Here is a 27,195-nt window from a genome sequence, read left to right as displayed (position 1 = left end):
TGTATATACTTTGTGGGCTTCAGCCTGTCCATGGGCTTCCTATTTGCTATTTCAATCGTCGCTCTCATATTCTTTCTCCCCATCTGTCCACGGCATACATTTGTCATGCCTCTTTTTGTGTTCAGCCCTCCCCGAGAGAATCATGGACCATTAAACTATACCTCCACTGCTTCCATTTTAGGAACTGTTTCAGGAACTACTTTATTCTTTGTTAAACAGCACTTAACACAAGCACTTTTGTTTTCACTCGCTGCTTCCCCCCGCTCCTCGAATTCACACGCATTTTACACATGATTGGTGTACATCAACACTCAGGTCCAGCATTGGTATGATATACTTGTAGTTCTGAGTGTGCGTGATTGACTTTCAAAACAAGGGGCTAAATCACACTTCTATGTCTTCAATTTAAATACTTTAATTTGATGCATGTTTGCAAACAAAATCAAGCGATGCAAAGCCTTTGTTTATGCGCATGTTGTAAAAGTAATTCACACGCATGCATAATTAAATGTAATGTTTTACCAATAAATCAAAGTTATAAACTTTCAACATACAGCATTAATTTTTTTATCTTGATTTGCCGGTGCAACATTACTTGTCATTCTGAGTGCATGTGATTTAATTGCAAAACATACGCTTAAACGAATGCCTGGCTTTTAATCGTTTCTACAAACAGGCCTGTAAATCTTGTTCTTATCTCATCACATTGGCTGTGCATTTAAGGACCAACATCAAATGCCAGAAGCCGTTTTCCGAGGGTGCTTTTTTAGCTATTTTGCACATGATTGGTGTATGTCAACACTCAGGTCTGCCATCGGTATGATATACTTATAATTCTGAGTGCACATGCTTGACTTTCAAAACACGTGGCTAAATCACACATCTATCTCATTAATTTAAAGACTTTATTTGAGTGCATGTCTACAAACAAAATCAAGCGATAATAAGGCTTTGTGTAAGCGCATGCTGTAAAATTATTCACACGCATTCATAATTAAATGTAATGTTGCAACGGCAAATCAAAGTTGAATACTTTCAACATACTGCGTTTATTTTTTATCTTGATTTGCTGGTGCAACACTACTTTTAATTCTGAGTGCATCCGATTTAATTACAAAACATACGCTTAAACAAAGGCTTTTTATCGCATGATTTTCTTTGTAAATACTTACCTAAATAAAGTCTTTCCATGAACGTGATAGAAAAGCGATTTAAGTGTGTGTTTTGGGCTCAGTCATAATAAAAAAAATGACACTAGCAAATCAGGGTACAAATAAATAAAACGATTTGCCAGTGCAAAATTACTTTTAATTAAGATTTACTTTCAAAATACTCGCTTACAAAAAGGCTTTACATCGGTTTCATGTTTCAGGTTTCGGACATGCACTCACATAAAGCCTCTATGAAATACACAGAAGTTTATATTTGCTTCTCCCCTTGACATACTATTTTATCATGTCTGTGCGCTTGATTTTCAATTGTAACATCCGTTAAATAAAAGGCTGACCATCACATGGAAACAATGGTGACTACATTATATTTACCAACATACATTTCTTTTATATACCTTTTATTCATTTTCTTCATGTGATGGAACAAGAAGTATATAGTGGAAAAAAACATACTCAGTAGGAACACATACATTGTTCCATGCATGATGGGAGACCATATGCAAACTAATGTAAATAACATTGTTATTACATGATGCCATTTGTAAGCGGAGAACTGCTGTGGAGATGTCACTTTTCTATGTCAATGCGTGTCTGCTGCGCTGCTTTCAGTGCTCCGGCCCCCGAAGGGGCGAGGGCACATTACACACTCCTCTGGTGACACGGCGAGTAAGACAGGCCTCACCTAGCACCAAGAGCGCATGGTCGTGCTGACGTGCCACTAGCATTGGCAACGCATTGACAACGCCTATAGACATTAACATTGACAACACCCATTGCTCTCGGATTACTGAGACCTATTGTCTTTGCCAATGTTGTTAAAAAAGCAGTCATGTTGCTTACTTGTTGCTGAACACGCTGATGCGAATCCACAGCTCCTGAGTGGACCAAGCAGAAGCAAGGGCCAAGATCAGGGAGGAATTTATGGCCAAAATAGAAATAAGACTATGTTTTAAACATAAAGAGGTGTGCTGGCACTGACTAGGGTACATGCCTCAATGATTAGGACTTGGACGAGGAATGACAAATGATGAGGAGGTCAGGCACTGGTACCCATCTTGGAATGATTTTTTATGCTAAAAAAAAAAAAACAATCCCAGATGTCCGCTTGCGTGTTCTCATGCATATGCATGCACGGGTGGTAGTTTTGGAATGGTTTTAGTGGAAAACTATGGCAAAATATAAAAAGGCTTGGAAAAGCCAATAGTTCTGTGTCCACATTTAAAAGGTGAGCCATATTGATTTTGCCAGTGCTTTAGCTTCATGATTCCAACCAAAAACTCAGAATGCAACGGTACTGGGTTTGTAGTTTAACACTATAAAGGTGTGAGAAGTTGGCCTGGTATATGATGTTCACTAGTTAAAGTGACCACCTTGTACCATGCCAAGCAACCCTTATGGTGTGGTTGTAAGTCAACCTTTTCGGACTAGCTGCCCTAGTGGTAGCGTAGGCTAAGCAGTCTTTGAGGCTAAACTCGTGAAGCGTGTTAAGCAAGCTGTTTTACCAAATGCAACCCCCTTTTATACCAATGAAAGGACACCACACAGATATATATTCAAAATATATATGTATTTATTTCTCAAAGTAACCCCTAGTCTCTTTATGAGCACAGGAGCACAAATCGTCAAACAAGATTACAGTAGAATACACAGAAGTTGCACTTTATATGGATAGGCCCTGGTGGCCGCTCAAACCATATACTAAAATAGTGGTATAAGTACCACGAACAGAAAAGGGAAAAGGCCTAGGGCCTCTAGAATCGCTGGGCCTACAAGGAGCTAACTTCAGTTAGTGACCAGGAGGTCCACGGGTTGCGTGTGCAGAGCAAATAGTCACACGCGTGCTCCCATAGGTTTTCAATGGGTGCGTAAAAAGTACAAAGTTACTGCAAAAAGGATCTTCCGGATGGACTATGAACTTAAGATTCGAAACACAGACACTAGAGATGATACTCTACACTTGGGCACCGGAGTGCCAGCTTTACCTCACCCACAGGAAGCGGGTGCATAGGTGTCGAAGTGCGTCGGGTTTCTTCTATCTGTTCAATGGAGCCTGTGGACAAAGATGCTGCAGGCGATCGGTCCGGAAGGGATGCGGTGGATCCAAGAGTGGATCGGAGTTGTAGAAGACCTGTAAGCAGAGGGGACAGTGTTCACAGTCACTAGCCAGTGACCAGCGTGGCACCAGGTGGGTACCAGGCGATGTCGGTTGCAAACAGGAAGGAAGGTGTAGCTTGTCTCTGCAGCCACGTGGTCCCTGAAGGTCGACGACGCCCAGGAGTCGGTTCACGAGCTGTCCCACGCAGGCTCTCGCTGTCGGCGGTGTCGGCGACTTGGTCGAAGCAAACAAGCCTTGGCAAAAGCAATTGTTGTGGAAAACGAAATAAGCTGATGGTTCTGACCAGCAAGGTCAGAGGGACTGCTCCTTTGGAGGGGAGCAAGGGCCAGTATGGAGCAACCAGACCAGCGGTGTAGTTCTTGAAGTTCGTCGCCAAGATGGCCACTAGCCAGCGGGCCAGCAACCGGTTAGGCGCGTCGAGTGGCAAAATGCAGAAGGGCCCCACGCAGATCGTGGAGATGCTGGAGGGCTCACCTTTGGTGCAGATGCTGCTCGGGTGTTGGGCTTCTCAGATCCCAAAGCACAACTTGGAGGGAGCCTCGGTTGTTGCGCTTGCAGCTTGTCGTGGTCTTTTCAAGATGGCTGGCTCCACGTGTCTCGGTGCCTCCACGGGTCTCCTCTTTTCAGGGACTGTGGATCGGGCGGTGAGAGGTCTGGAGGTCCAGGTCTTGTCAGTCTCTGGGCTCGGGCTCCGGCGGGAGGCGGCGGCAAAGCAGACGTTGATTCGCTGGATGGTGCTTGCGTTAGCAAGGTGGTCACTCCCTGACCACAGGGGAGATTGGCTTCAGTCCTCTGTGCGGCAGAGCGTCGAAGTTCCCGTCTTCTTCTTAGTTTCAAGTTGATTCCAGGATGTCTGAAGTCTTAGGACACAGCTCCTACCTTTAAGCGGATTCTAGGGGCCGGACTACCTGCTAGGTCCCTCCCTAAGGGTGGGACCAGGAAGGGGGGTGGTTACACCCCCAATCCTTTGTCCAGCTCGCCCCAGGCCCGGGACTGGTGTGCCCCAGGACCGGATTGAACTGGCATATGCACCGAGGCTCCTTGTGAGCCTCAGGCATGTCTGGTTTCTTTCAAGCCCTACCTGACCAATACACAAAATCCTGTCTGGGGTGGTGCACGCACCTCCCCTGGCAGGAAACCCTTTGTCCACACCTCCCAAGCTGGAAGGACTCCCAGCAGCAGGAGGGCAGACTTGTGTCTGTGGTGACAGCATCCATTTTGTGGAGCTGAGGCTATGTCTGATTTTACCCGGGTTTCAGGTACTGTACATGTCGTGTCCCTCTAGAAGGGTGGAATGCTAACCCCGTCGCCAGAATTGGCGAGGGGTTAGTATTCCAATTCGTATGACACCTTACTCGACATGTTTTGATAAAGCCAAACCAAAGATAGCATTTAACCGCGAGGTTCATAATGCACTTAAGAGTATATGGTATGACGATATCTGGAAACAGTAGAAGGAAGTTGTTCCGACCACTGCAGACAGGCTCAGCTCATGCCAGAGCACCATCTCACATGGAACCAAGCACTCTGCCTTCAGGATTGTTAAGGCCTGCCATAGGAGTGACTTATAGGTTAACATGTGTCCCATTTAAGGTTAGGTATAGGTATACTACACCTAAGTAAGAGGTGGTTACACCAACTTACCCCAGCTGAGTGATCAGCCAGTTGTGTCAAATTTGTTAGGCCAAGCCTGGGGTGGCATAATACATGCTTTAGCCCCTGGCAGGCCTTAGATACACCAATGCCCTGGGTACCTAGTGTACACTGGTACAGGGGCTCACAGGGTGATCCAACCAATTGGGTATGTACCTAGGGTACATGGAGTCCATTTTAAAGAGAGAACAGCCAGGCTGAGATCCTGAATGGCAGGATCTCAGGCCAACTAAGTCAAAAAACCAGCTAGACACTAGGCAAAAATTTGGGGGTAACCATAGTCAGATATCCACCTTCCTACAAAAGGCATAAAAATGCTTATAGGTGCATAGATAATATAAAGCCAGTGTTGCACTAAGTATGACTTGTCACCCATCCCGACGTCGGTTAAAAATGTTCATCAATCAATTGTGCCTTTTACTTGGTTTGGCTAACCAGGGTGATGTGGTCTAGATCCTGTCTGAGAGCTAAATCTCACAGGACTCTGGTGTGGTTAATTTCAAACAGTGCCCTTTTTACGTCGATTTGTAAGACCCAAGATGATCAGGTGGAATGTTTATTTCCCACTCCACAAGATATTTTGTTTCTTCTTATTTACTCATTCTTAGGGTCGTAGCTTAGTTAATGAGGTTTGGGGGGTGGGGGGTGTATTTCAAATTACCCAACTAAAAACCATTGAACTGCAGGGTGGAGGGGTGAGATGACTAAGGTTTGGGCTGTACTGTTTCATAGCTGACAAGTTTTCAGACAGCTTATGTGTGACATTTTCAAAGTTTCAGTGTACTTGTGAGTGACATTCTACTGACAAAAGTGTGACACTTTGAGTGACACTTTCTCGTGAGTAAAATAATTTACCTGAAATTGGATACCTCTTGGTGAGTTTACTGCAATTGCATCCAGATGTATTACACAACAATGAGCAAACCCCAATCATAAGCCAGGCCTTTTGGTGTTGCCAGTGCTTGTTGGCATTCTCAATCAAATGAGTTATAACGTCCTTACCATCTGTGGACCGCTAGTGCTTTGAAACTGTGTCCACACACAGGGGTAGTGCTCGCCATGGTGCCACAATGTCCGGACGGGCACAGCGGCAGCAAAGGAAACCATCCGACCATGGAGCTTGCCACCTGCTGATGATGCAGCAACGAAGGCAACTTAAAGGCGCCAGATCCACGTGGCTGCTGCACCATGCACTTCAATGCTGTTTATTTACAGCGGCCCCAATCACCGGATGATCTAGCAGTAAAAAATATATAGAGGTCGGGCAGGGCTGCCAGAGAGAACAACATTTGTTTTTGGTGCTTGGCACAGTTGAAATATAATCAATGTATGCCACTGTCTATGCGGGGAATTGCCATAAAAATGGGATATCAGGCCAGTCGGCAGGCTAGGGTAGAGTGGCAGTGTGCACACTAAGCTCCAAATGCATGATGCTTTTGCAGAGCTTCATGATCATCCCCAAGGTGTCGGGAGCTCTGTATGAGTGACTAATTCATTTTAATGCAGTGATGCGGACACCCGCATTAAAATACCCTGGTCTAACCCCAGATGAGTGCTAATTGGCAGAGCTGCTGGAACAGGGTCAGTACTGATTTGCGTTAGTTGGGCTTCTGTCTATAGTGGCACAGTGGGTGAAAAAAGATGGGTTGGAATGCTACCCAAAGCTATTGCCACTGGTTAGACTATTTGTTAGCATTCATTCCATCACCTTTGTGTTTTTTGCCAGTAGTATACTTGGAAACTTGAGAGTGGTGCAGCTTTCCAAGCCTACATGGGCCAATGTTTTTCAATTCCAAAAATGTGTAAATCTGCACCCATTCAAGGGGTACTTATGTGGGTGCAGACCTACTGCCTTTTTCATACACCAGTCACTATATATATTTAAGACCCTGATCCAAAAAATGGACAAGTTAAAACCTCTTAGTGAAATGAAAATGATAAGAAAAGTTGAGTCACAGCAGCCCCGTCTCGGACCCCCAAACCCACCTACCATACTAAGAATGCACTTTGAGGTGTGTCACACCCCAAACACCCCTATTGAATCTAAACCCCTGACCATCCCACCTTGGCTTGGTAGTTCTCCCTGGGAACTCACGACTGTGTTCATGTTCAGTACAAGGGCCTGGAGTGCCGGCCATGGGATCACTATGTTAAATGTATTTTCACTGCATGCACTCTTCTTCATCTCTGCTACAAGAAGCCTTGATGGTAGAGTTGTCAAATCATGTGGGCAGGGCTCCATGTTTCTAGTCTTCACCTTTAACAAATGGTTTTATCAAGTGACTGAGGGCCCCATGTACCAAGCCTGAGTCACTGATGGAGAAGGGCATGCAGGCAAGTTAATAGGGGAGCCAAGCCAAGGGTCTGGCTTGGCTCCAATAGCCCATGAACGAGCTGAGCCGAGCCATGGAAATATTTGGCATGTATATAGTGCAACAAACAATGTCAAAATATACAATCTCTTCAAAATTCCAGAAAGTGTATTTCTTTAACATTTCGAAAGCTTTTCACCATAGTACATCAGATTATAGCACTGCAAAGAGAGACATTTATTAAAAGTAATAGTTTTTTTAGAAACCTCCATGGCTCACCCCCCAACAATATTGCCATTAGTGAACTAAGAAGCAAGTAATTAGTCATGTAAACCCTAAAGGTAACTTAGGGGCATATGTACAAGCCCCTATCGCCATGGGAACGTCATTTTTTGAGACAACAGACTCAAGTCAGGGGACCAGACCCAGATCTAACCCAAGAACGCATGTATTTAGGCGGTGTCAGACCCCAAACAACCAGTTCCCTCGCCCTCTGGTTATACTCTCCTTAAGATAGCAAGGCCTAATACTGCCACCCACTGGAGTTTTACAGAAAAGCAAGCAATGATCATTTTGTTGTATTTGTTTTCATGGTTTGTGCTGTGGGAATGGGAACGTATATATTTGACTGTTTTTAGAGAACCCTACCGCTGCTTCTGAGGCCAGTTCGTTGAACAACGGTATCGTAATGGATCAGTATTCACGAGCAACCATTTTGGCTTCCAATCAGAGACGCAAAATATGTGCTAAATGTGACTGTATAACCGCACCTGGGAAAAACGAGTGTAAGTAACGGGCCATCACTAACATCTTTGGCATTTATATCCTTACCTGGGAGTAAGTGTTAAAATGAAAGGGACTCCGAATATTTCTCAACCCCCATCCCATTTTTAATAATCACACTATGGATACTTTTACACGTTAGTAAGGCCTGCCTGATCAGAATAGTATGTTTGGCAATCATGTATGTGATTGCATTTCTAAAACAGTAACATAACTGCAATGTTTAATCAAATCTAGACCTATTTAAACATTGCTATTTTAATAGAATAATTTAGAATATTTCTGAGGGTGGTCCAGATTGTTTTTTTCCACTGAGGAGGCATGGCATAAAAAGGTTTGAAGACCACTGCCTTGGAGGGACGGACCAGACAGGGACAGTCTACAGACCCTGTGTACCAAAAGGTCTGGCCTACTAGGATTGCCCTGACCTTCCATCTCAATTTTAGGTGAGGGACCTGTGTTGTTATTAGTTCGGAGGCGGGGGCTTGATCCTTTCATGGTGGTGGATGAAGCTGCCCTCTCTCCGCAATGCCCTCAGCAATCAGAGCACCACAAGTGAGCACTCACTCACATCTGTGGCCTTGTCATCCCCTGTTGGGGAAAGATGTTTGTAACGGCATGTGCTCAGTAATGAACTCATTACGTACCCGTAATTTTCATTACTCTTCCTCTCAATGTCGAGGCATCGCCTCCCTGCCAGCACTCTCACAATACCAAGGACTTAAGTCCTTTTCTTATTTTTATCACACTTCATAAAACCCCTCCCTATCCCCCCGGCCCTTCCTGTGTTCACAAGTCAGTTTATCAGTGCCAACCTTTGAGTGAATGGAAACTAATTGGGACAAGGAGCTCCTGATTCAGAGTAATGAAGATTACCAGGAAGTAATGGGTTCATTACTCTTCACCCCTCGCTCCTCACCCCAGTATTACTGTTGAGGATATACAAATGCCAAGTGGCAGCTGGCATGTTATGTGGTTGGCGGGCAGGGGGAGGCACATAAAAAAAGACACTTACCTTTTCAACAAATGCGATGTCCTCCTCGATCCTTCTCTCCTCAAGGCAGGCAGGCTCTAAACTCCTGAGCCAATCTTTGCGCTGCTCTCATGCAGCATGAGAGCAGCGCTAGGATTGGTGGGAGCGGCTTCTATCAGCGCTCACAACAGCACTACAGGCCTTTGCTTTCTCTTGGTTAGAGAGGTTTAACATGTGCATGCCTGGCTGGCCGTCGCAAGACGGCCGGTCAAAGAGACATGCAATATTAAACTCGAGAGCACAAAGCTCCCGGCTGCCACTCAGCAGCAATGACACCACCCCCTCCTGATGCTCACTTTGGGACTGGCCAGTTGCTGAAAAATAAAATGGTAAGAAATACATTTTATCCCCATTTTATTTTTCAGCTCTGGCCATGGGCTTTTGTTTGTGGGGCAACGCACCTCCTCTCAAACGGAGGAGCCGCCCCTGCAAATGCCCCCAAACAGAGTTAAACGTTCAGAAAGTCTTATATTACATCATGCACAGAAAAGAGTCACCACAGAAAAGACACACCACAATTACTTCATTGTGACCTTAAAAACACCTGTGGCAGATTTGAAAGAATCGTCGTTATTCACCTCAGTCAATAGGGAATAACAAAGGTATCAGGAGTTGACCAGGTTGCAGCTCTACAGATGTCATATAAAGACACTCGGGAGATTCCTACCAAAATATGGCCACTGCCCTCATCAACCTCCCTTGGAGACAATTGAAAACCTCATATTCAGCAGAGACATAAGCGTGAGAGATGGCCTGCTTCACCAGGGGCGGCTGGCGACATTTGAAAATGGTGGGGCGTAAAAGTGCTGGAGGAGTGCCCCGTCGGTGTCGAGCGAGCAAGCAAAGTAGCAAAGAAAGAATGAAGTTTTAAAATATATTAATACGCATGAGACACCTTCGCTAAATGAGCACTGAGCTGCTGTCCCACCTTCAGCCTTCTGTGGTGCAAGTACAGCACAGCGGGCACACATTACTTCAGCGGCTGTGCATTGTCTACCAGTTTTTGAAGGGATTAGCAATTACAGCGCTTTGTTTTGTCAGCAGCCTTTGGCTGGTAGTAGCCTGGAGTGCTAAATCCAATAAGGTGCTTGCATTTAGCGCCTGAGTCCAAAATAGCGCCAGTGTTTAAACCGGGGCTATCATTGGCGCTCATTTTATCACCATCTACAACCTATGTACAGCTCTCATAGAATTACAATATCATGTTTGAGTTTGATAAACTCAACATTAACTTCCCCTGGAGAGTTATATTACCGCCCTGAAATACACATACCCTTCACTACAAACAAACCCTGCAGAAACTCCAAAGAATTTATGTGCAAACCATTACCTGTCTCTGATCCTATTCCGGCCATGGTCACATCTCCACACCTCACTCCTTAGTCTTACAGATTGACTGTGGATGCTATTCCCATATCTGGGATCTCTCCAAGTACTGCAAACCCATTCTAGGCATTCACATTTCTACCCACTACTAAAGCTGCAGATAATTAATTCTTATGCTCTGAAATTACTGAGATCGTAAGATAAGCTGCCTTCAAATCTTGATTTATTAACCAAGCTGTTTTCCTCAACACATAAACTGAAGATAAAAAAAGTAATCCATCTGCAAATAGCAGTAGACCACTCAATCGCTCAAATGTCTTAATGTATTCTTAATGGATTAGAGGACGTGCCTTTTTTCCTCCACTGGTGTTTACTCCCGAGTGTCTATTATTGCTCAGTTCGCTATCAACCTTGAAACCCCTAACAGATAAAATATGAACAAATGGGCACCTTTCATTCATTACGCTTGGTCATCTGAGAAACACCATCACAGTTTCCACAGGTTAACGAGCTTCCCTTAATGACAGACATCTAGTGGCCTATGGAAATCCTAAATCCGAGTGTAATATTCAATCAATCAATCAATCAAAGCATTTGTATAGCGCACTACTCACCCGGAGGGTCTCAAGGCGCTAGGGGAGGGGGTCCGCTACTGCTCGAACAGCCAGGTCTTGAGCTGTTTCCTGAAGGCGAGGTGGTACTGGGTAAGGCGGAGGTGGGTCGGGAGGGAGTTCCAGGTCTTGGCGGCGAGGTAGGAGAAGGACCTTCCTCCTGTGGTGGCTCTTCGGATGCGGGGGACGGCGGCGAGGGCGTGGCTGGTCGATCGAAGCTGGCGTTTGGGAGCGTAGAAGTTGAGGCGGCTGTTGAGGTATCCTGGGCCTTGGTTGTGTAGGGCTTTGTGTGCGTGGGTGAGGAGACGGAAGGTGATTCTCTTGTTGACCGGGAGCCAGTGCAGGTCTCTCAGGTGTCCGGAGATGAGGTTGCGGCGGGGGATGTCCAGGATGAGACGTGCTGAGGCGTTCTGGATCCGCTGGAGTCTCTTCTGGAGTTTGGCGGTAGTTCCGGCGTAGAGGGAGTTGCCGTAGTCCAGACGGCTGGTGACGAGGGCCTGGGTGACCGTTTTCCTGGTCTCCGTGGGGATCCACCGGAAGATCTTGCGTAGCATGCGCAGGATGTTGAAGCACGCCGAGGAGACGGCGTTGACTTGTCTGGTCATGGAGAGGGAGGAGTCCAGGATGAAGCCCAGGTTGCGAGCATGGTCTGTTGGTTTGGGTGCGTTGCCTAGGGCGGGGGGCCACCAGGAGTCGTCCCAGGCGGAGGGTGAGGAACCCAGGATGAGGACTTCCGTCTTGTCCGAGTTCAGTTTCAGGCGGCTGTTCTTCATCCATTCGGCTACCTCTTTCATCCCTTCTTGTAGGTTGGCTCTGGCGGTGTCGGGGTCGTTGGTGAGGGAGAGGATCAGCTGGGTGTCGTCGGCGTAGGAGATGATGTTGAGGTTGTGCTGGCGTGCGATGGCTGCGAGGGGGCTCATGTAGACGTTGAAGAGGGTTGGGCTAAGCGAGGAGCCTTGAGGAACGCCGCAGATGACTTCGGTGGCTTCTGATCTGAACGGTGGGAGGCGGACTCTCTGTGTCCTTCCGGTGAGGAAGGAGATGATCCACTCCAGTGCCTTCTCCTGGATTCCGACGTTGTTGAGGCGCTGCACTAGGGTACGGTGGCAGACCGTGTCGAAGGCTGCGGAGAGGTCTAGGAGGATGAGGGCCACTGTTTCTCCGTTGTCGAGCAGGGTTCGGATGTCATCGGTGGCTGCGATCAGGGCGGTCTCGGTGCTGTGGTTGGCTCGGAAGCCAGACTGCGAGAGGTCGAGGGATCCATTCGTCTCGAGGAAGGCGGACAGCTGCTTGTTGACGGTCTTCTCGATGACTTTTACTGGAAACGGGAGCAGCGAGATGGGGCGGTAGTTCTTGAGGTCGGTGGGGTCGGCTGATGGCTTCTTTAGTAGAACGCTGAGTTCGGCGTGCTTCCAGCTCTCCGGGAAGGTAGCGGTGTCGAAGGAGGTGTTGATGATGTCTCGCAGGTGGGGTGCGATGACAGCGTCGGCCTTGTTGAAGACATGGTGGGGGCAGGGGTCGGTCGGAGACCCGGAGTGGATGGAGTTCATCGTGCGGACGGTGTCTTCGGAGCTGATCGGGGTCCAGGCGCGGAGGGTGGTGGTGGGGGGCGGTGGTTCGGACGTGGCGTGCGACGGTAGAGTGCTGAAGCTGTTGTGTATGTCCGCGATCTTGTTGTGGAAGTAGGAGGCGAGGGAGTTGCAGAGGTCTTGCGAAGGGGTGATGTCGTTGTTTCCGGCGTTGGGGTTGGAGAGCTCCTTAACGATGTTGAAGAGTTCCTTGCTGTTGTGTGCGTTGTTGTCCAGTCGTTCCTTGAATGCTGTCTTCTTGGTGGCGTGGATCAGTTGGTGGTGTTTTCGGGTGGCGAGCTTCAGGGCCGTCATGTTGTCAGGTGTTGGGTCTCTGCGCCAGTCTCTCTCGAGGGCTCGGCAGTTCTTCTTGGAGCTCTTGAGTTCGTCGGTGAACCATGGGGCTTTCTTGCTGCCGGGTCTGCTAGGCGGGGTCCTCAGAGGGGCGAGGTCGTCTGCGCAGTCGCTGATCCACTTCGTGAGGTTGGTGGCCGCTTGGCTGGGGTTTGTTGCGCTGGTGGGTGGGTTCTTGCTCAGGGAGGTTGAGAGCTGGTCGGCTGTGATCTTGTTCCAGCTTCGGCGTGCAACCTGTTGCTGGTGGTGGTGGATCGTGGTCCTTCTGAAGCTGAAGTGGACGCAGCTGTGGTCCATCCAGTGGAGTCCGGTGGCGTGGCTGAAGGAGATGTCCTTGCTGGATGAGAAGATGGCGTCGAGTGTGTGTCTCGCGTAGTGGGTGGGGGTGGTCACCAGTTGCTTGAGTCCGAGGTTTGCGAGATTGTCCAGCAGGGTGGTGGTATTGCGGTCGTTGTTGTTCTCCAGGTGGAAGTTGAGGTCCCCGAGGAGGAGGTAGTCAGCGGAGGCAAGGGCGTGCGGGCTGATGAACTCGGCGATGTCTTCGCTGAATTGTGTGCGTGGTCCTGGGGGTCTGTAGATGAGGGTGCCTCTGAGGGTGGTCTTGGGGTTGATGTGGATCTGGAAGTGCAGGTGCTCGGTGGGTGTGAGGGTGTCGTCGGTGTTGGTCGTGATACGGATGATGTTCCTGTGGATGATGGCGATGCCTCCTCCTATCTGGTTGACGCGGTCCCTTCGGATGATCTTGTAGCCGTCTGGGATGGCGATGGCGATGTCGGGCGCTGAGGAGGCGTTCATCCAGGTTTCCGTGAGGAAGGCGACATCTGGGGCTGCGGTGTCGAGCAGGTTCCAGAGTTCGATGGCGTGCCGGTGGACGGAGCGGGTGTTGAGCAGGATGCACTTCAGGTGGCTGTTGCTGTTGCTCGTCTTGGTCTTGGTTGGTGCTGGTGTAGTGCAGGTCTGGATGCAGGTGAATTTGCAGGCGTTGCAGCAGAAGGGTCCGTGGGTGCGTCTCGGGGTGGCTTGGTAGCAGCTCGGGATTCGGCCGGCGTTGAGTGCGTTGAGTTCGGTGGCGTCGTAGGTCCGGCGGGTGGGCTGGTGACTGCGGGGGCCAGGGGTCCTGGCACTGGGCGCGGTCCAGGCGCGGACGGGCGCAGACGGGCTTACCTTTGGCGCACCTTCGGCGCTCAGTCGGCGCTCCCGATGCGCGCGTCCGCTGCGCGGTCGCTCAGGGGGCGTCATAAGTAAGGAGCCGGGGGGAGGAGCAGCTGGGAGGCGGGAGCGGGGTGTCCAATGGGCCGGAAGGGGAGGCGGGTCAGCAGGGTCAGCGGCGGGAAAAGAAGTCACTGGGCGGCGGCGGCGGCGAAAAAATGCGGGAAGCAGGCAGCAGGAAGCGGCAGGCAGGCAGCACTAGCAGGGCAGAGAGGGCGAGGAGCGACCGGCTGTGTGGGGCACAGGGGTCACTCATGCTTGGTATCCTCAGACAGCTCAGTGCCCCAAAGCACCAAACAATTAAGCTCTGCAAAAATCTAAATCATTTTGAATCACGGAAGAACTTTGGGCCAATAACACATAGAAGAATCTTCAGTCGCGGCCGGCATGACGGGCGGGTGGGGGGGAGAGGGGTTGGAAATGGTGTTGTGCCAGGGGGATGGGGGGAGGCGGGAGGGGTTTGTTTCATTAAAAAATATAATAAAACGTAACTTACCGTCCTCACCTCAGCTTCTGGGGTCCGACTCCCGCCATCTACCGGCCTGCTGCCTTTTCAAATTTCTGCAGGCAGCTCTCATCGCCGCGACGTCATCAGCCAGGAAAGCCAGCCTCCCTCCCAGACCCTCCCCTCCGCCAATCACAAAGCGTGAGGCGAAGCGGAGCGCGCCCCACCAGGGCCATTTTCTCTATGTAGGCTGATGCGTGCAGCAGCATGCAGCAGCCTGCATAGAGAAAATGGGATAGTGTGCGGCCCTGCTCGAGGGCAGGGGGGGAGTGGCTTGCTCACTGTTGGGCATACTGACTGTTTGGTCGGCACCTACTCCCCCCCTGCCCTTGAGCAGGACCACCCACCCCCAACCAGGCACTTCTGCTTTCTCGCCGTGCGAGAAGGCAGAAACATAAAATGGTAGTTATTACCATTTATGTTTCTGCCTTCTCGCACTGTGAGAAAGCAGTGGGGCAACGCCCCCACGACCCAATGGGGGAGCCGCGACTGTGCTTCACCCATCTGCTCAAAGACGCAGTGGCCACCTTCTTACCCTTATTTTCTGCCCCATAGGCCACACACAAGGCATTAGAAAGCCAGATCGAAGGGAAGTGCGCTGAACTGGAGGTGATGGCCTTGTACCACAAGTCTGATGTATTTTCGACTCTGTTCCACTATCGGCACATAAAAGTATGCGTCCAGGGTAGCTAAGAAGTCATATCTTTCCAAAACTTCAATTACCAATTACAATGTCTACATCCTGAAAGGAGTGTACTGCACAAACGTGTTCAACCACTTTAAATCCAGGACTGATCTGAATTTCCTTCCTGGTTTTGGGACTAAGAAAATTACTTAGTAGACTCCATACCCTCTCTGCGAGAGAGGAAGTGGGACTATGGCTCCTTTCACCAACATTGCTTGATTGCTCTAAAACACCGAATGTCTCTTTTCTGGGTCCGCCAGTACTTGAGTGAGCTGGAACCAAGCAACTGGTGGTTGGCTTGCAACCTCTATGTAATAATCATTTTCTACGACCTCCACAACCCACTTTACTGTCACCACACGTGACCACTGTGATTAGAATTGTTTTCGCCATGCCCCCACTGCCACTTCCATATAGTCAGGATTTAGTTGACCACTGGGGGGTCAGCTTGTGGTCAGGTTTTGTAGAAAAGTGCAACTGCCTGACCTCGGGCTTTGCCTCGAATGGCGTACCTCTTATCCTGGACCTTGTTTTTTCACCCCTAAAGCACGAAAAGGAAAAAGCAACTCCCTTCCCTCCGCTGGCTACTTGATCATATCATCCAGCTGAGAGTCAAATAATTGTTTCCTCAAAAACAGGAGATGATGGATTAAAGACCTTTGCACTTGATCCACTTTCTATAACTTAATTCACATCAAACGCCTACCTGCCACTATGGCTCCAGATACCGTAGAGGCTGAATGCAAAGAGTCAAACACAGTATCCAACATAAACTGGGCTAAAAGCTAGATTTTCCCCAACATCCCAGTAGGGTCATTTTTATCCTTGAAACAGTGCGAGAGCAAATTAAAAAATTTTAACATCACTTGAGAACTATAAGCGGCATATGTGGGAGCTCTTTATGCAAAGTGAGAGGCCGTGTAGCTTTTAGGTTGTTACAGAGCTGCCGTACATGAGGATCTTTGTAAAGGATGGGGAAGCCGCTCCGTAAGCCCTCCGCTAATAAGCGTATATCGTCCTGTTTGTAGTATTGGTTGAGTAACTGAATGACACACCCGAATTGTATATGGGTGGGTGCCAACACTGTTGCCCCCTCATTACCCCGAAGAGGTTATTTTACTTTTTGGGGTTCTCCTTTTTATTACTCCCTTTTCCATTTCTGCACTCACTGGTGGGGTGGGATCCCCTGCAACAGCTACATGCATGCCTAAATGTACATGCCTGTCCCCATTTGCAGTGCCCCTTCTTGAATTTCCAGCATGTCACTGGTTGCAACCTTACAGGGTTTCCCCCTGAATAATGTTTGCCTTTGGTCCCTTGCTAGTACCACTCTGTTCCCTTCTTGCTTCCATGTGACCGAAATGTATGGTTGTGCAGCTCCACTCCCTCACGTGCAGCGACCATGTACTGGATAAAACCAGCCACGTCCTGCTGATCCCATTCTATGATAGGTCATTTGCATATTTGCCCTGAAACCCTCATCATACCTCAACCAAACCTTCACTTGATATTTGTGTTGCGCTTCGTAGACCTTCAGCTCATATACCCACAAGGCTGCTGAGCTCTGTGGGAATTTTCAACGAATATTCATACCAACATGTGAAACGCATGCAGACAGTTATCAATGGACCTCTCTAATCTGGGATGCAACGCTCCCTCATATTCTCATCTTTCTTGTCTTGTGTCACTAGGTCAAGAGCTGTCTGTTTTGCTTCGAGTCTGTAAAATATATTGATGGACTCTTTCTGCTATATTCTCTCTTTTACGGCTAGCAGTACTAGGCTAGCAAGCCCGGTATCATGCGCCATTATACGCGGGTTGCCTGGGGGAGGCGTAATGTAATCACTGGCTGGCTTGTCATTTGCCGCGCCATGTAAGGTGCCACTCCCCATGCTACTGTCGGGTCTGCCACTGCTATTTAACTGTCGTGATTCGCTGTCGCCTGGGCGTCCTTTCTTAGCCCTTCCTGGTTTTTGCCACTGCTGTGCCCTGTTTGTCTGTGGTGCCTGTTCCCTGCACTGGCTGCTCCTGCCCTTCTTTATCATGCTCATAGGCAGATACAGGGCCAGATATTACTAATTAAGAACTAATTAAGTACAAATAAAGGGGAGGGCTCTATAAATATAACCCTTATCGGGACTCCCCTTCCCCTCGTCACAGCTCCCAACAATGAAGCAGGGATGTTCAGGTAAGGATGAAATGGCAACTAAAAGAAAAGCTAGACACACCCTACCAGCAATAATCTGACCACCCTCCAGCTCTGCATACTTAAAACCAGTATGTGTGCCATGCGCGCAGCTGGAACTAAGCCTGGCCGACTTACGGGGTCCATAGACTGTTATGAAGCTTGTCTCTCACTTCTCCCGAGTTTTATGAGGGGTAGTAAAAATAAAAAAGCATTTACAATGCAATAGGTCTCACATTTGGGAGACTTATAGCTATTGGTATTGTAAATGATAATGTCTTTTATCTATTTGTTTGCCTTTGGGAAATTATAGGTGTTTAGCCATGCAGCGCATTATCCACAACTCCTGCACACACCCACCGATGTAGACTTCCAAGTTTAGTTACTAATATATTAACCCTCTGTGCATTTTCCTGACATCAAAGTTTGTGCTAAATCATTCCTGATATACTGGCCATGATTTAACTCCCAAGCAGCAATAAGGGATAATGAGTGGGAAAACGCATTAAGTAGCTAGGCATGAGGAGGTGGGGGACAGGCAAGTAATGAGGCGGGAGGGGGGGAGGAAGCAATAATGAGGATGCAGTATCGAGTGGGGGAGGGTGCAAGGAGTGATGTGGAGATGGCCTGCAGATGTTCTGTATGAAGTGCTAGATACCAAATTAAAACGTAGTACACCACATTTATTCATACATACTTAGAGTCTTCTTTTGATTAGACAGACACTTGCTGCCCCACGTGAATTCTCCTTAAATAAGACCCGGTGTTTATTATCACTAGGGCGGATTTGCTTGTAGTTCTTTCTGTAACTGGATTTCTAGCCCGCAGTGTACATCTCCCATGTGAGTTTTTAGGTCTCGCCTGACCCAGCGCATGCGCTGGTCTGGCGAGACTTATTGAGAGGGCTCCAAAAAGTGCTACCAGGCCAGCCTAGAGCTACAGTGCATGTGCGCGGGCGCGCGCGCCGCTTTTACCGCGATTACTTTCACTTTCGCGCTTTGATGCTTGATCGCGATCACTTTCACGGCCGCACGGCCGCTTTGCATAGCCAATAGGTCTCGCTTTTGGGACCTTATAAGTATTTAGGTATGCAACTGTTGCATGGCTAAACACTTATAAGGTCCCAAAGGCGAGACCTATTGGTTATGCCAATGCTTGTTACCTGTTGGTGCACATACTGTAACTGGGGCAGTGGTGCATGTGATTTACGCATGGAAGATAAAAACGTGGTCTGTGAAGTCAACGCATCCGAGAGGCTGTGCTTACTCCAGAGCAGGGAGGTCTCCTCAAAGCGTGTGTTTTCCGATGACGTAGTAATAACCAGGAAGCAGCAGGAGCACGCAATAAGAAGAAATAACGGCGCTTGGCACAGATGAGAACTCTGTTAACCTGGTTCAATTTTCACCAAAGCAGTCCAGCGCTCGTGAAACGGCAGGCAGCAGTATGAGCATGCGATAGGAAAAAAACAAACGTTGCTCTGCGCTGATGAGAACACTGTGAATATGGTTCAGTTTCAGCAAAGCAGTGAGGTGCTCATGAAATGGATACAGCAATGAGACTACAACAAGGCACTATCACTTTTAAATAGAAAAAAAGTGACACTGACACGAAATTCAATGACAAAAGTGGAAGTGGACAACTCCTCCGGCAATACTCCATGGGAGTTAACAATTGAGAAAAGGTGGGACAAGCACAACCAATTACAACCAATTCTTAGCAACGTTTTTTAAAGGACACTGACAAAAGTTAATCAACAGTTGGAGGCTGGGTCTAAGTCCATAGACTGAATACAGCCTGTCTCGAAGACAGCACACGCACGCTGCCTAGACTTGACCTAAAAAAGGACTTTAGTCCTTCGTATTGCGAGGGCGCTGGCAGGGAGACAATGCCTCAACAGTGAGACTGGGACGAGGAGTGAGGGATGAGGAGGTAATGGTTTGGCAAAAACTCCTTAACTGAGCTTAGAAATGATATGACACTAAATTCCAGTAGAGTTAGGGCTCATGGTGCCCAAGGCTCTCACCAGGGGTTTGCCACCTCCGAATTGCCTGCTTGACTGATATTAGCTGTTACCTGAATCGCACAAGCATTGAAAACAATATTTCAAAATAGCCACCCTACTGATCATTGTGCATGTGTGTGTGTGTGTGAGAGAGAGAGAGAGAGAAATATAGAGAGACATAAATCTATAGAGAGAGAACAGTTAACACATTTTACACTTTATCACAGTTGTAGAACCTAGTGCAGACTTTGGAGTGTGGTAGGTGAACAGTTTACATTTGCGGATACAGTCACAAAGCCTTCTTCTGTACTATGCATCACTTGAATGGAGCAGTCACATCTCCAATGCATTTATTAATGCAGTTTGGTGAATTAATGTGGACGTTGCATTTTCTGGTTTGCAAATTGAAACGTTTGACAAGAAATGCACAAAAACTCAGCAGATATTTTTGTCAAATGGCAGGAACTATCTGTAAACTACCCCTAAAACTTTGAGTCGGGTGGAAGTCCCTGTCTGGGGCCTTCAAATGCAGTGGTTATCTTCACTTTAGAAACCCATATTTCAGACAACTTCCATTTACGATGCCAGGCATACCTTCTGAAATGACTTGGTACTCCTTTTAGCTGATAAAGTGTATAGGACTGGCGGCAAGGGGATAGAGTGCCATATATTTCACCTAGGGCTATAAGGATAATACAGGTAGCCCTTTAAAAAAAAATGTTATTAGTTTCCGCACCAATGGACCTTAACTGTGGAAAGTAGAGCACATTTTGGAAAACTAGGCATCACATGTTGTTTAAGGCTAAAACCTCTCCTCCCCCCAGCCTACCCCCTCCCCCGTCTCGGAAATCACTTCATTCCACTTGAGATATCCCACCCCTTACAGGTCACAATTGGCCACTGAAATGGGGGCATGACAAATGTTCCTCCTATAATCATTCCAGTTTCCCCAGATCTTGTTCCATTTTTATGGGCAGCCTCTGCACTCATAAATTCACCAACTTTTGATGGTAGAAACAGTGAAATGTCTGCTTTGAAGAAATAGCATTTCTGTCAGGGAGAAATCGTGCAATACAAAGAAGGCAAGGTAAAACTGTGACACTGTCCAGGTTGTATACAAATAACTTATAACGCAACATACCCACAGGGAGAGTTATCAACTCCGAGTAAACACTAAAACAGCACATACAATCGTGAACCTGGACAGTTAGTCTTTTTAGGTCTCTGAACTCCCCAGATATTTCTGGATCACTAGCAGTCTGGATGATCATCGTACAGCTGGTACCCAAATTCCAGTCGGATGCAGGGATAACTGACCTATTTGTCAACAGGCCTGTTCCTCCAAATGGATGGTGAGGCTGCAATGGGGGTGAGTTGTGACCCAGCTGGCTTTAAAGGCCATTATCCTTTCCAAACTTTCCAACAATATTTTTATTTTCTCAATGCCAGCCAGCCTCTTTTGAAGTATGAAAGGTGACCCCTTATCATCAATCAAATGAGTAAAGTGAATCTTAAGTAAAGAAAATAGGCATCTTTGAGACCCTTCCGAGGGTTTTCTGCAGCAGACTGCCTGCCTTAATACGAGTTAACCGCCTGGTCGTCAGGTCATTTCTAACCAAGGGAGAAGCCAGAAGGATAAAATCCCCTCCCCCCCATCACCCCTCCCCCCCCCCCCCCCCCCCCACCACTTCAAAATATGTAAAAGATAGTATTGGGAGATTAAGTGCAGCATGTTAGTGAAACATGTAAACTCCAACCTTTATTTTTAGGGTTTCTTTCTTGACTTCAGTCTTGCTTCTTTCGCCCATATTTTTTCCTTTTTCCATGGTTCCTTTTCTCCTCCATTCCATATTTCCAATAGTTGTTTCTTACTTACTTCCTTCCATCTTTCCTCGTCTTCTGCCTTTCCTTCTCTTTCTCTTTTCATGTGACACAACAGCATTGGCTGAGAGGAAACCCTTGCCCCCACTTTAGCTGCTAAAGTGGGTGGTTCACTATGCCCCTATTTCTAACCATAGTGCTTTCGCCAGCACAACAGATGCACCTTGGTCAGAGACTAATGTTGGATGGGCCACCATTTTATAGTGCACCACACAGCATTCTTTTTTGTTTCTCACAAACCAAACCCATAAGATAGGTTTGTCTCTGAGAAACAAAAAAGGACCTAATAGGCAGGGAGTTTTCTCCCTGCACCTGGGGGCCATTGTTGATTTCCCCAGGCTCGTGTACCATGATCTGCATAGTGGACTCAAGTGGGGGAAATCTGTATCAGGAGTCCTGTCCTATATAGCACGGCATCAAAGGCCACAGCACTGTGGTAAATAAGTCACTACTCATGATTCAGGATCCACCATCGGTCAAGCCTTTAAATTAAGGGGGAGAATAGCAGGCTTGGCAGGACATGACTTTTGCTCCCCTAAACTCTAAATATCCCCATTAATTCCTAAAATAGAATATTGCAGAACCTTAACATTGTAAGACTATTGGACTCAGCCTCATGGTGATAGCACTTTCGTTACATCCCATACCCTTTTCTGCTCTGCCTGCTGGTGGTGCTGGTCTCTTTGGGGCAGATTTACAAGAAAGTGACGCATCTGTAAAGATGCGTCACTTTCCCTGCGCCATCATTAGAAACCCACTATGGATGCGCCGTATTTACAATATGGCGCACCATGGCGCAAGGATTGACAGATGCGCCAGAAATTCTGACGCATCTGTTGACGCAAAAGCCACGCATTGCTGGAGTCGAGTCGCAAGCACGACACAGCTCCAGTAATGCAGGGGAGACCTATCCTCATTGTGCTGCGTCACTCCTTACGCCTGCTTCAAGCAGTTGTATGAATTTAATGCAGTAGCATCCCAGAAGTCACGCAGTGAAATCTTGTAGATTTCACTGCATCACTTCTACAAGGCTTTTTTATTCGTTGGAATGCCCACCCTGCATACATTATACCTGATGCAGGTATAATGTGACACAGGGCTTTACAACGTGACGCATCTCCCTAGATGCACCACGTTGTAAATGGGCCGCATTTTTACGCTGCTGCGTCACAAAAAGTGATGCAACAGCAGCGCAAAAATGACGCAAGGGGCTTGTAAATCTGCCCCCTAGTGCCTACATGTGCCCTTCATGGAACTACACGCCTACCTGCATGCTCATGTCTCTGCTTTCCGCTGAGCCGCCAACTTCTGATGATTTTCCTCATTTTTAGGTCTCGCCTGACCCAGCGCATGCGCTGGTCTGGCGAGACTTATTGAGAGGGCTCCAAAAAGTGCTACCAGGCCTGCCTAGAGCTACAGTGCATGTGCGCGGGCGCGCGCGCCACGCTTTACCGCGATTACTTTCACTTTCGCGGTCGCACGGCCGCTTTGATGTTTGATCGTGATCGCGATCACTTTCACTTTCGCGGCCACAGGGCCGCTTTGCATAGCCAATAGGTCTCGCTTTTGGGACCATATAAGTATTTAGTTATGCAACTGTTGCATAGCTAAACACTTATAAGGTCCAAAAGGCGAGACCTATTGGCTATGCCAATGCTTGTTATGTTTCTTGGTGAAACTCTCACTAGTCTTAACCGGACTTTCCGTCCCCTTTCACAATTAAATAATATTAAATTTGGCGATTTTAGAATATTTCAAATTACATATTTTGTCTTTCGGTATCTGATCACCACAGCTTATAGTGACAATTAATAACCACATTCAGGAGAATGTACAAAACACAGTCTCTGTGTCAACAGGTTTACAAAGTTTATTTCAATATTTTTAAATACATTTACAAACCAGATCAAGAAATGTATTAGGAATCTACTTTTAAAAGTGGAAATTTGGAAGTAAGTGAAATTTGACAATTCCTTTGAAAAAGACAGTTTGTGTTTTCAGCCGGAGTGTGAGAATACATAAAGTGTCCACATGAATCCCAAAATGAGTTGTGCCACCTGTGACTGGTGAGACGTGATGGGTCTGTGCACCACCTGTGATGGGTCTGTGCACCACCACTTGTGATGGGTCTGTGTACCACCTGTGATGGGCCTGTGCATCACCACTTGTGATGGGTCTGTGCACCACCTGTGATAGACCTGTGCATCACCACTTGTGATGGGTCTGTGCACCACCGGTGATGGGCCTGTGCGTCACCACTTGTGATGGGTCTGTGCACCACCTGTGATAGACCTGTGCATCACCACTTGTGATGGGTCCGTGCACCACCTGTGATGGGTCTGTGCACCACCTCTGCTGTCAAGGTAGGACAGCCACCTGCCCTCAACGCAGCCCCCGCAAGCTGGTAAAATGTTTTCATTCCATCTCCTCTACCCTGTGTGTTTTTAATCTCGCCCCACATATTTCAATAATGATTTCAGCAAGTGGGATCCCTAGTGGTGGGGGGGAGGAGCGGGGGTGGGGAGCAAGAGGGGAGATAAGGCAGCACTGAGGAAAGTCAAAACTTTAGGAATGTCAATAAGTGAATAGGAGTGAGCAGGCGATCAAAGCTGAAGTCAGAGAGCCCAAGTTCAGTAGTTAGTCTGGGTAGGCAGAACCCCGAAGACTTTGGTAATTGCATCACCCGAAGAGCATGTCCTGGCTGCCCTACTGATGCCATGTGTAACCTTGGAAAAATCTCTTTACATCTTTATCCCAGTTTAGCACAGAAACAAACGTCGAGTTCCAGTGTGTTTCCCACTATTTATGTTCCCACCGTGCCCTTCCAACTTTCTGCTGCTTCCACTAGGCCGGTAGAGTTGGGACAGAGTCAGTCACTTGTTATACGAGCCTTGGCACACGAGTGAATGTGTTAGATCTATCAGCCTTTGAGAGGCAGGGACCTGTCAGGTAGTGTCCAGCTGCAGAACTGCCATGAAGCCCCAGCAGAGGCTGCACACCTGCACCAAAAGGAAATAATTGTGCACCACTCCTGAGACTGCAAATATTTCAAAAATGCAACTTATTGTTACAATTACCGAGGAATCTGCCCAGATAGCAAAGTTGGATGCTTGTTCCTGCTTTCAATCCATGCAGACAGGCATTAGTGAGACGAGGCGTCCATCTCACCGCCAGACTCAGGCCTCTCATCTCCTTCCAAGACATTCCAACACGTGTCTTTTTCCAGGATGCTCACCCTGACAGAGAAAACCGGATAATGTGCAAGTTGTTGGCCACGTGAACGCTATGAGGAAGGGGTTTGAAGCAAGTGCGCCACAGTCAGAGGCCCAGAGGTCGCTGTGGGCAGCAGACCCCCAGATTTCCAGATGGGGTATGTCTACGTCGGTTTTCCATTCTTTTCCCTTCAGGCCTCGTGCACGTTGAGGAAGCCGATATTAGGGATTTCCGAAATCTCCAGCTGTGAGAGGCCTGAACACACCTTCAAAGAGAACCATCGCCATCCCGCCATTTTAGCCAGGTTTGATAACAACAAGAGAACGCACCCAGAAAGTAGATGGTTACCACGGTACCACCTACAGTTTCCTCGGTTTGCCACAATACTTTGATCAAGCGTGCACTTTCTATGAGAATCGTTCCACTTCCGCCATGTTGGAGATGTTTACTGATGGCACTGAAAGCAACCCATAACTGGCATCCATTTCCCATAATGCATCAAAGAATCGTGTACTTGGTGGGTGGAGATCACATCCTGGGTGAGGCACATTATCCACTCATATCGGTGAGAGTTGAAAATGCTAAGAAGGCCCCAGAAAGAAGTGTGCAACCCACTTTGGTTTGGTTTCACTTTCCACAATGCTTAGAACACCAGAGTTTAGGAGACGACAATGGAGATTGACATCCCATAAGAGTCACTTCTCAACCCTATGTCGGTGAATCTTGAAAACATGAGAATGGCTTTCACCGTCCTCTCTAAGTTCCAGCTCTAACAACACTTCAACTGTTCTATCCATCACTGGTGGTGGAAAGGGCTCCCAATACACTACTCTGAGTCCAGGAGATGCTAAAATATCTTGAAGCCCTTCAGCAGTGTGAGCGTGGGGGCTTTGCGCTTGCTCTGAGCCCTGGACGACTTCACTGTGACTAGCTTGGCTTGTGCCACAGATGGGATCTCGCGGTAGTTGGCAGCTGACAGGGGGGCAAGTGTGGCTAGGCTGTGCTTGGCAGGCAATGGAGTGGCAGCTGAAAGGCTGATGGGGGCCTTCTCCTCCGTGATGTACAAGGGCCGGACAGGCAGGTGTCGCTCCGCCTCACGCCTCACATGGCGCACCGCCTCATGGAAGACCATCTGCACTGCCTCAAAGTCCTGGCAGGCTGACACCTCATGGAAGAGGCAACCGTGGCTGGTCGCTAGTGACGATCCCTCCGTTTTGCTGACCTGTCTAAGGAAAACAGAAAAGGAGAGTGTCACTTCATGTGGCATTCAGAGCAACCATCGTGACTTTCACGAGGGTAAGAAAAAACACTCACCTGTGCACCCATGAAGGCCCATAAGGGCAGACTAACCAAAAGGGTATATGAATAGTTCCAAAAAGAAAGGGGCGTTTGAAAGTCGGGGGAACTCTGGCAAGATCAGCCGCATGTTAGGTAAATCTGACAAGGGAATGCATAATCTACCCAGACCTGTGGCGCTTAAAAGGCCTTGGCCTTTAAATACATCTCCAAATTTGCGTGTACTCAAGTCTCCCTATGCCCGTGTTAGGAGGGGAATTCTCCACCCCATCACAAACTTGTAAGCAACGAGCATTTTCTACAGCTAAATTTCACTTTATTTGGGAGTACACAAACTATGATCAGATATTTAACACAGCTAGGCTAATATATATCGCTAATGACCTCTCATCTCTCTTGACGAACTCTTGCATATCTCTCAGCAAACACATGCACCGCTCCCAAGAGAACCTTGCAGGGCATTCAATAGACCCCCTCATAGCTCCCTGCAGACTTTCACTTATCTCCAAATAAACCCTTGCACAGCTTTCAGCAGACCTTTGCAAAATTCCTCCCATACATTTGCTTAATTCATTCCCAGTAGACCCTCACGTAGCTCCCTATACATCTGCAGACCCTGAGACAGATTCCAAAATACCCTCATGTAACCCACAAAAGAACTTTTAATAAACCCCAATAGACCCTCGTGAACCCAGCTTACAACATATCCTCAAGTAGCTCTGAGTAATCATTCACATAGGTCCCAGTTGACTATCAGACTGACCTTCAAATATCTTCCAACAGACCCTCACACGGATCCCTTAAAACTCTTGTAGTCCTGCTAATTCACATATGCTCCAGCCCACCACCACATACCTCCTAATAGGCACTCACCTAGCTCCTAACAGACCCACACATTGGCACCAAGTGCGGACATAAAGATAGTACTCATATATGCCCTTTGGGAATTCCCAAAGTCATAAACTTAGACGTTTGGTCTATGTTTAGACCAACCGTCTAAATGTATCTTTGTGAATCAGGCCCATCACTCTCTTAAAACCCTTGCATTGCTCTCTTCATTCACATATGCTCCAGCACACCACCGCATACCTTCAAATAGGCACTCACATAGCTTCTAACAGAGCCAACATTGCTCCCAACAGAATTCCGTAAGGTTCTCAGTCGACCCAAGCATTGCTCACTGCAGACTCTCATATAACCCATATCGAACCATCGGACTCACATATGTCCCAGAAGACTCCCACTGACCAAAACAAAAGGACCTCACAGAGCTCGCACTAGATCATGACAT

At 47.8% G+C, this 27,195-nt stretch overlaps 1 protein-coding gene across 6 annotated transcripts in view; it reads right to left on the bottom strand.

Moving 5' to 3' along the window:
* Positions 1-23,241: 23,241 nt before the first annotated feature.
* RASL12 (RAS like family 12) overlaps positions 23,242-27,195 on the bottom strand; it is a 124,399-nt gene continuing 120,445 nt past the window's right edge. For all 6 annotated transcript variants that reach the window (XM_085644571.1, XM_085644574.1, XM_085644572.1 and 3 more), the window contains one exon: positions 23,242-25,834. In XM_085644571.1, the coding sequence (XP_085500697.1) occupies positions 25,456-25,834 (379 nt within the window). In that variant the 3' untranslated portion in view covers positions 23,242-25,455. The remainder of the gene's footprint in view (positions 25,835-27,195) is intronic.

Source organism: Triturus cristatus, chromosome 3_1 (assembly GCF_964204655.1).
Source record: "Triturus cristatus chromosome 3_1, aTriCri1.1, whole genome shotgun sequence".
Classification (NCBI taxonomy): Eukaryota; Metazoa; Chordata; class Amphibia; order Caudata; family Salamandridae; genus Triturus; species Triturus cristatus.
Note: the sequence above shows the minus strand (reverse complement) of the source record. Positions and strands in the feature narration are given on the sequence as shown.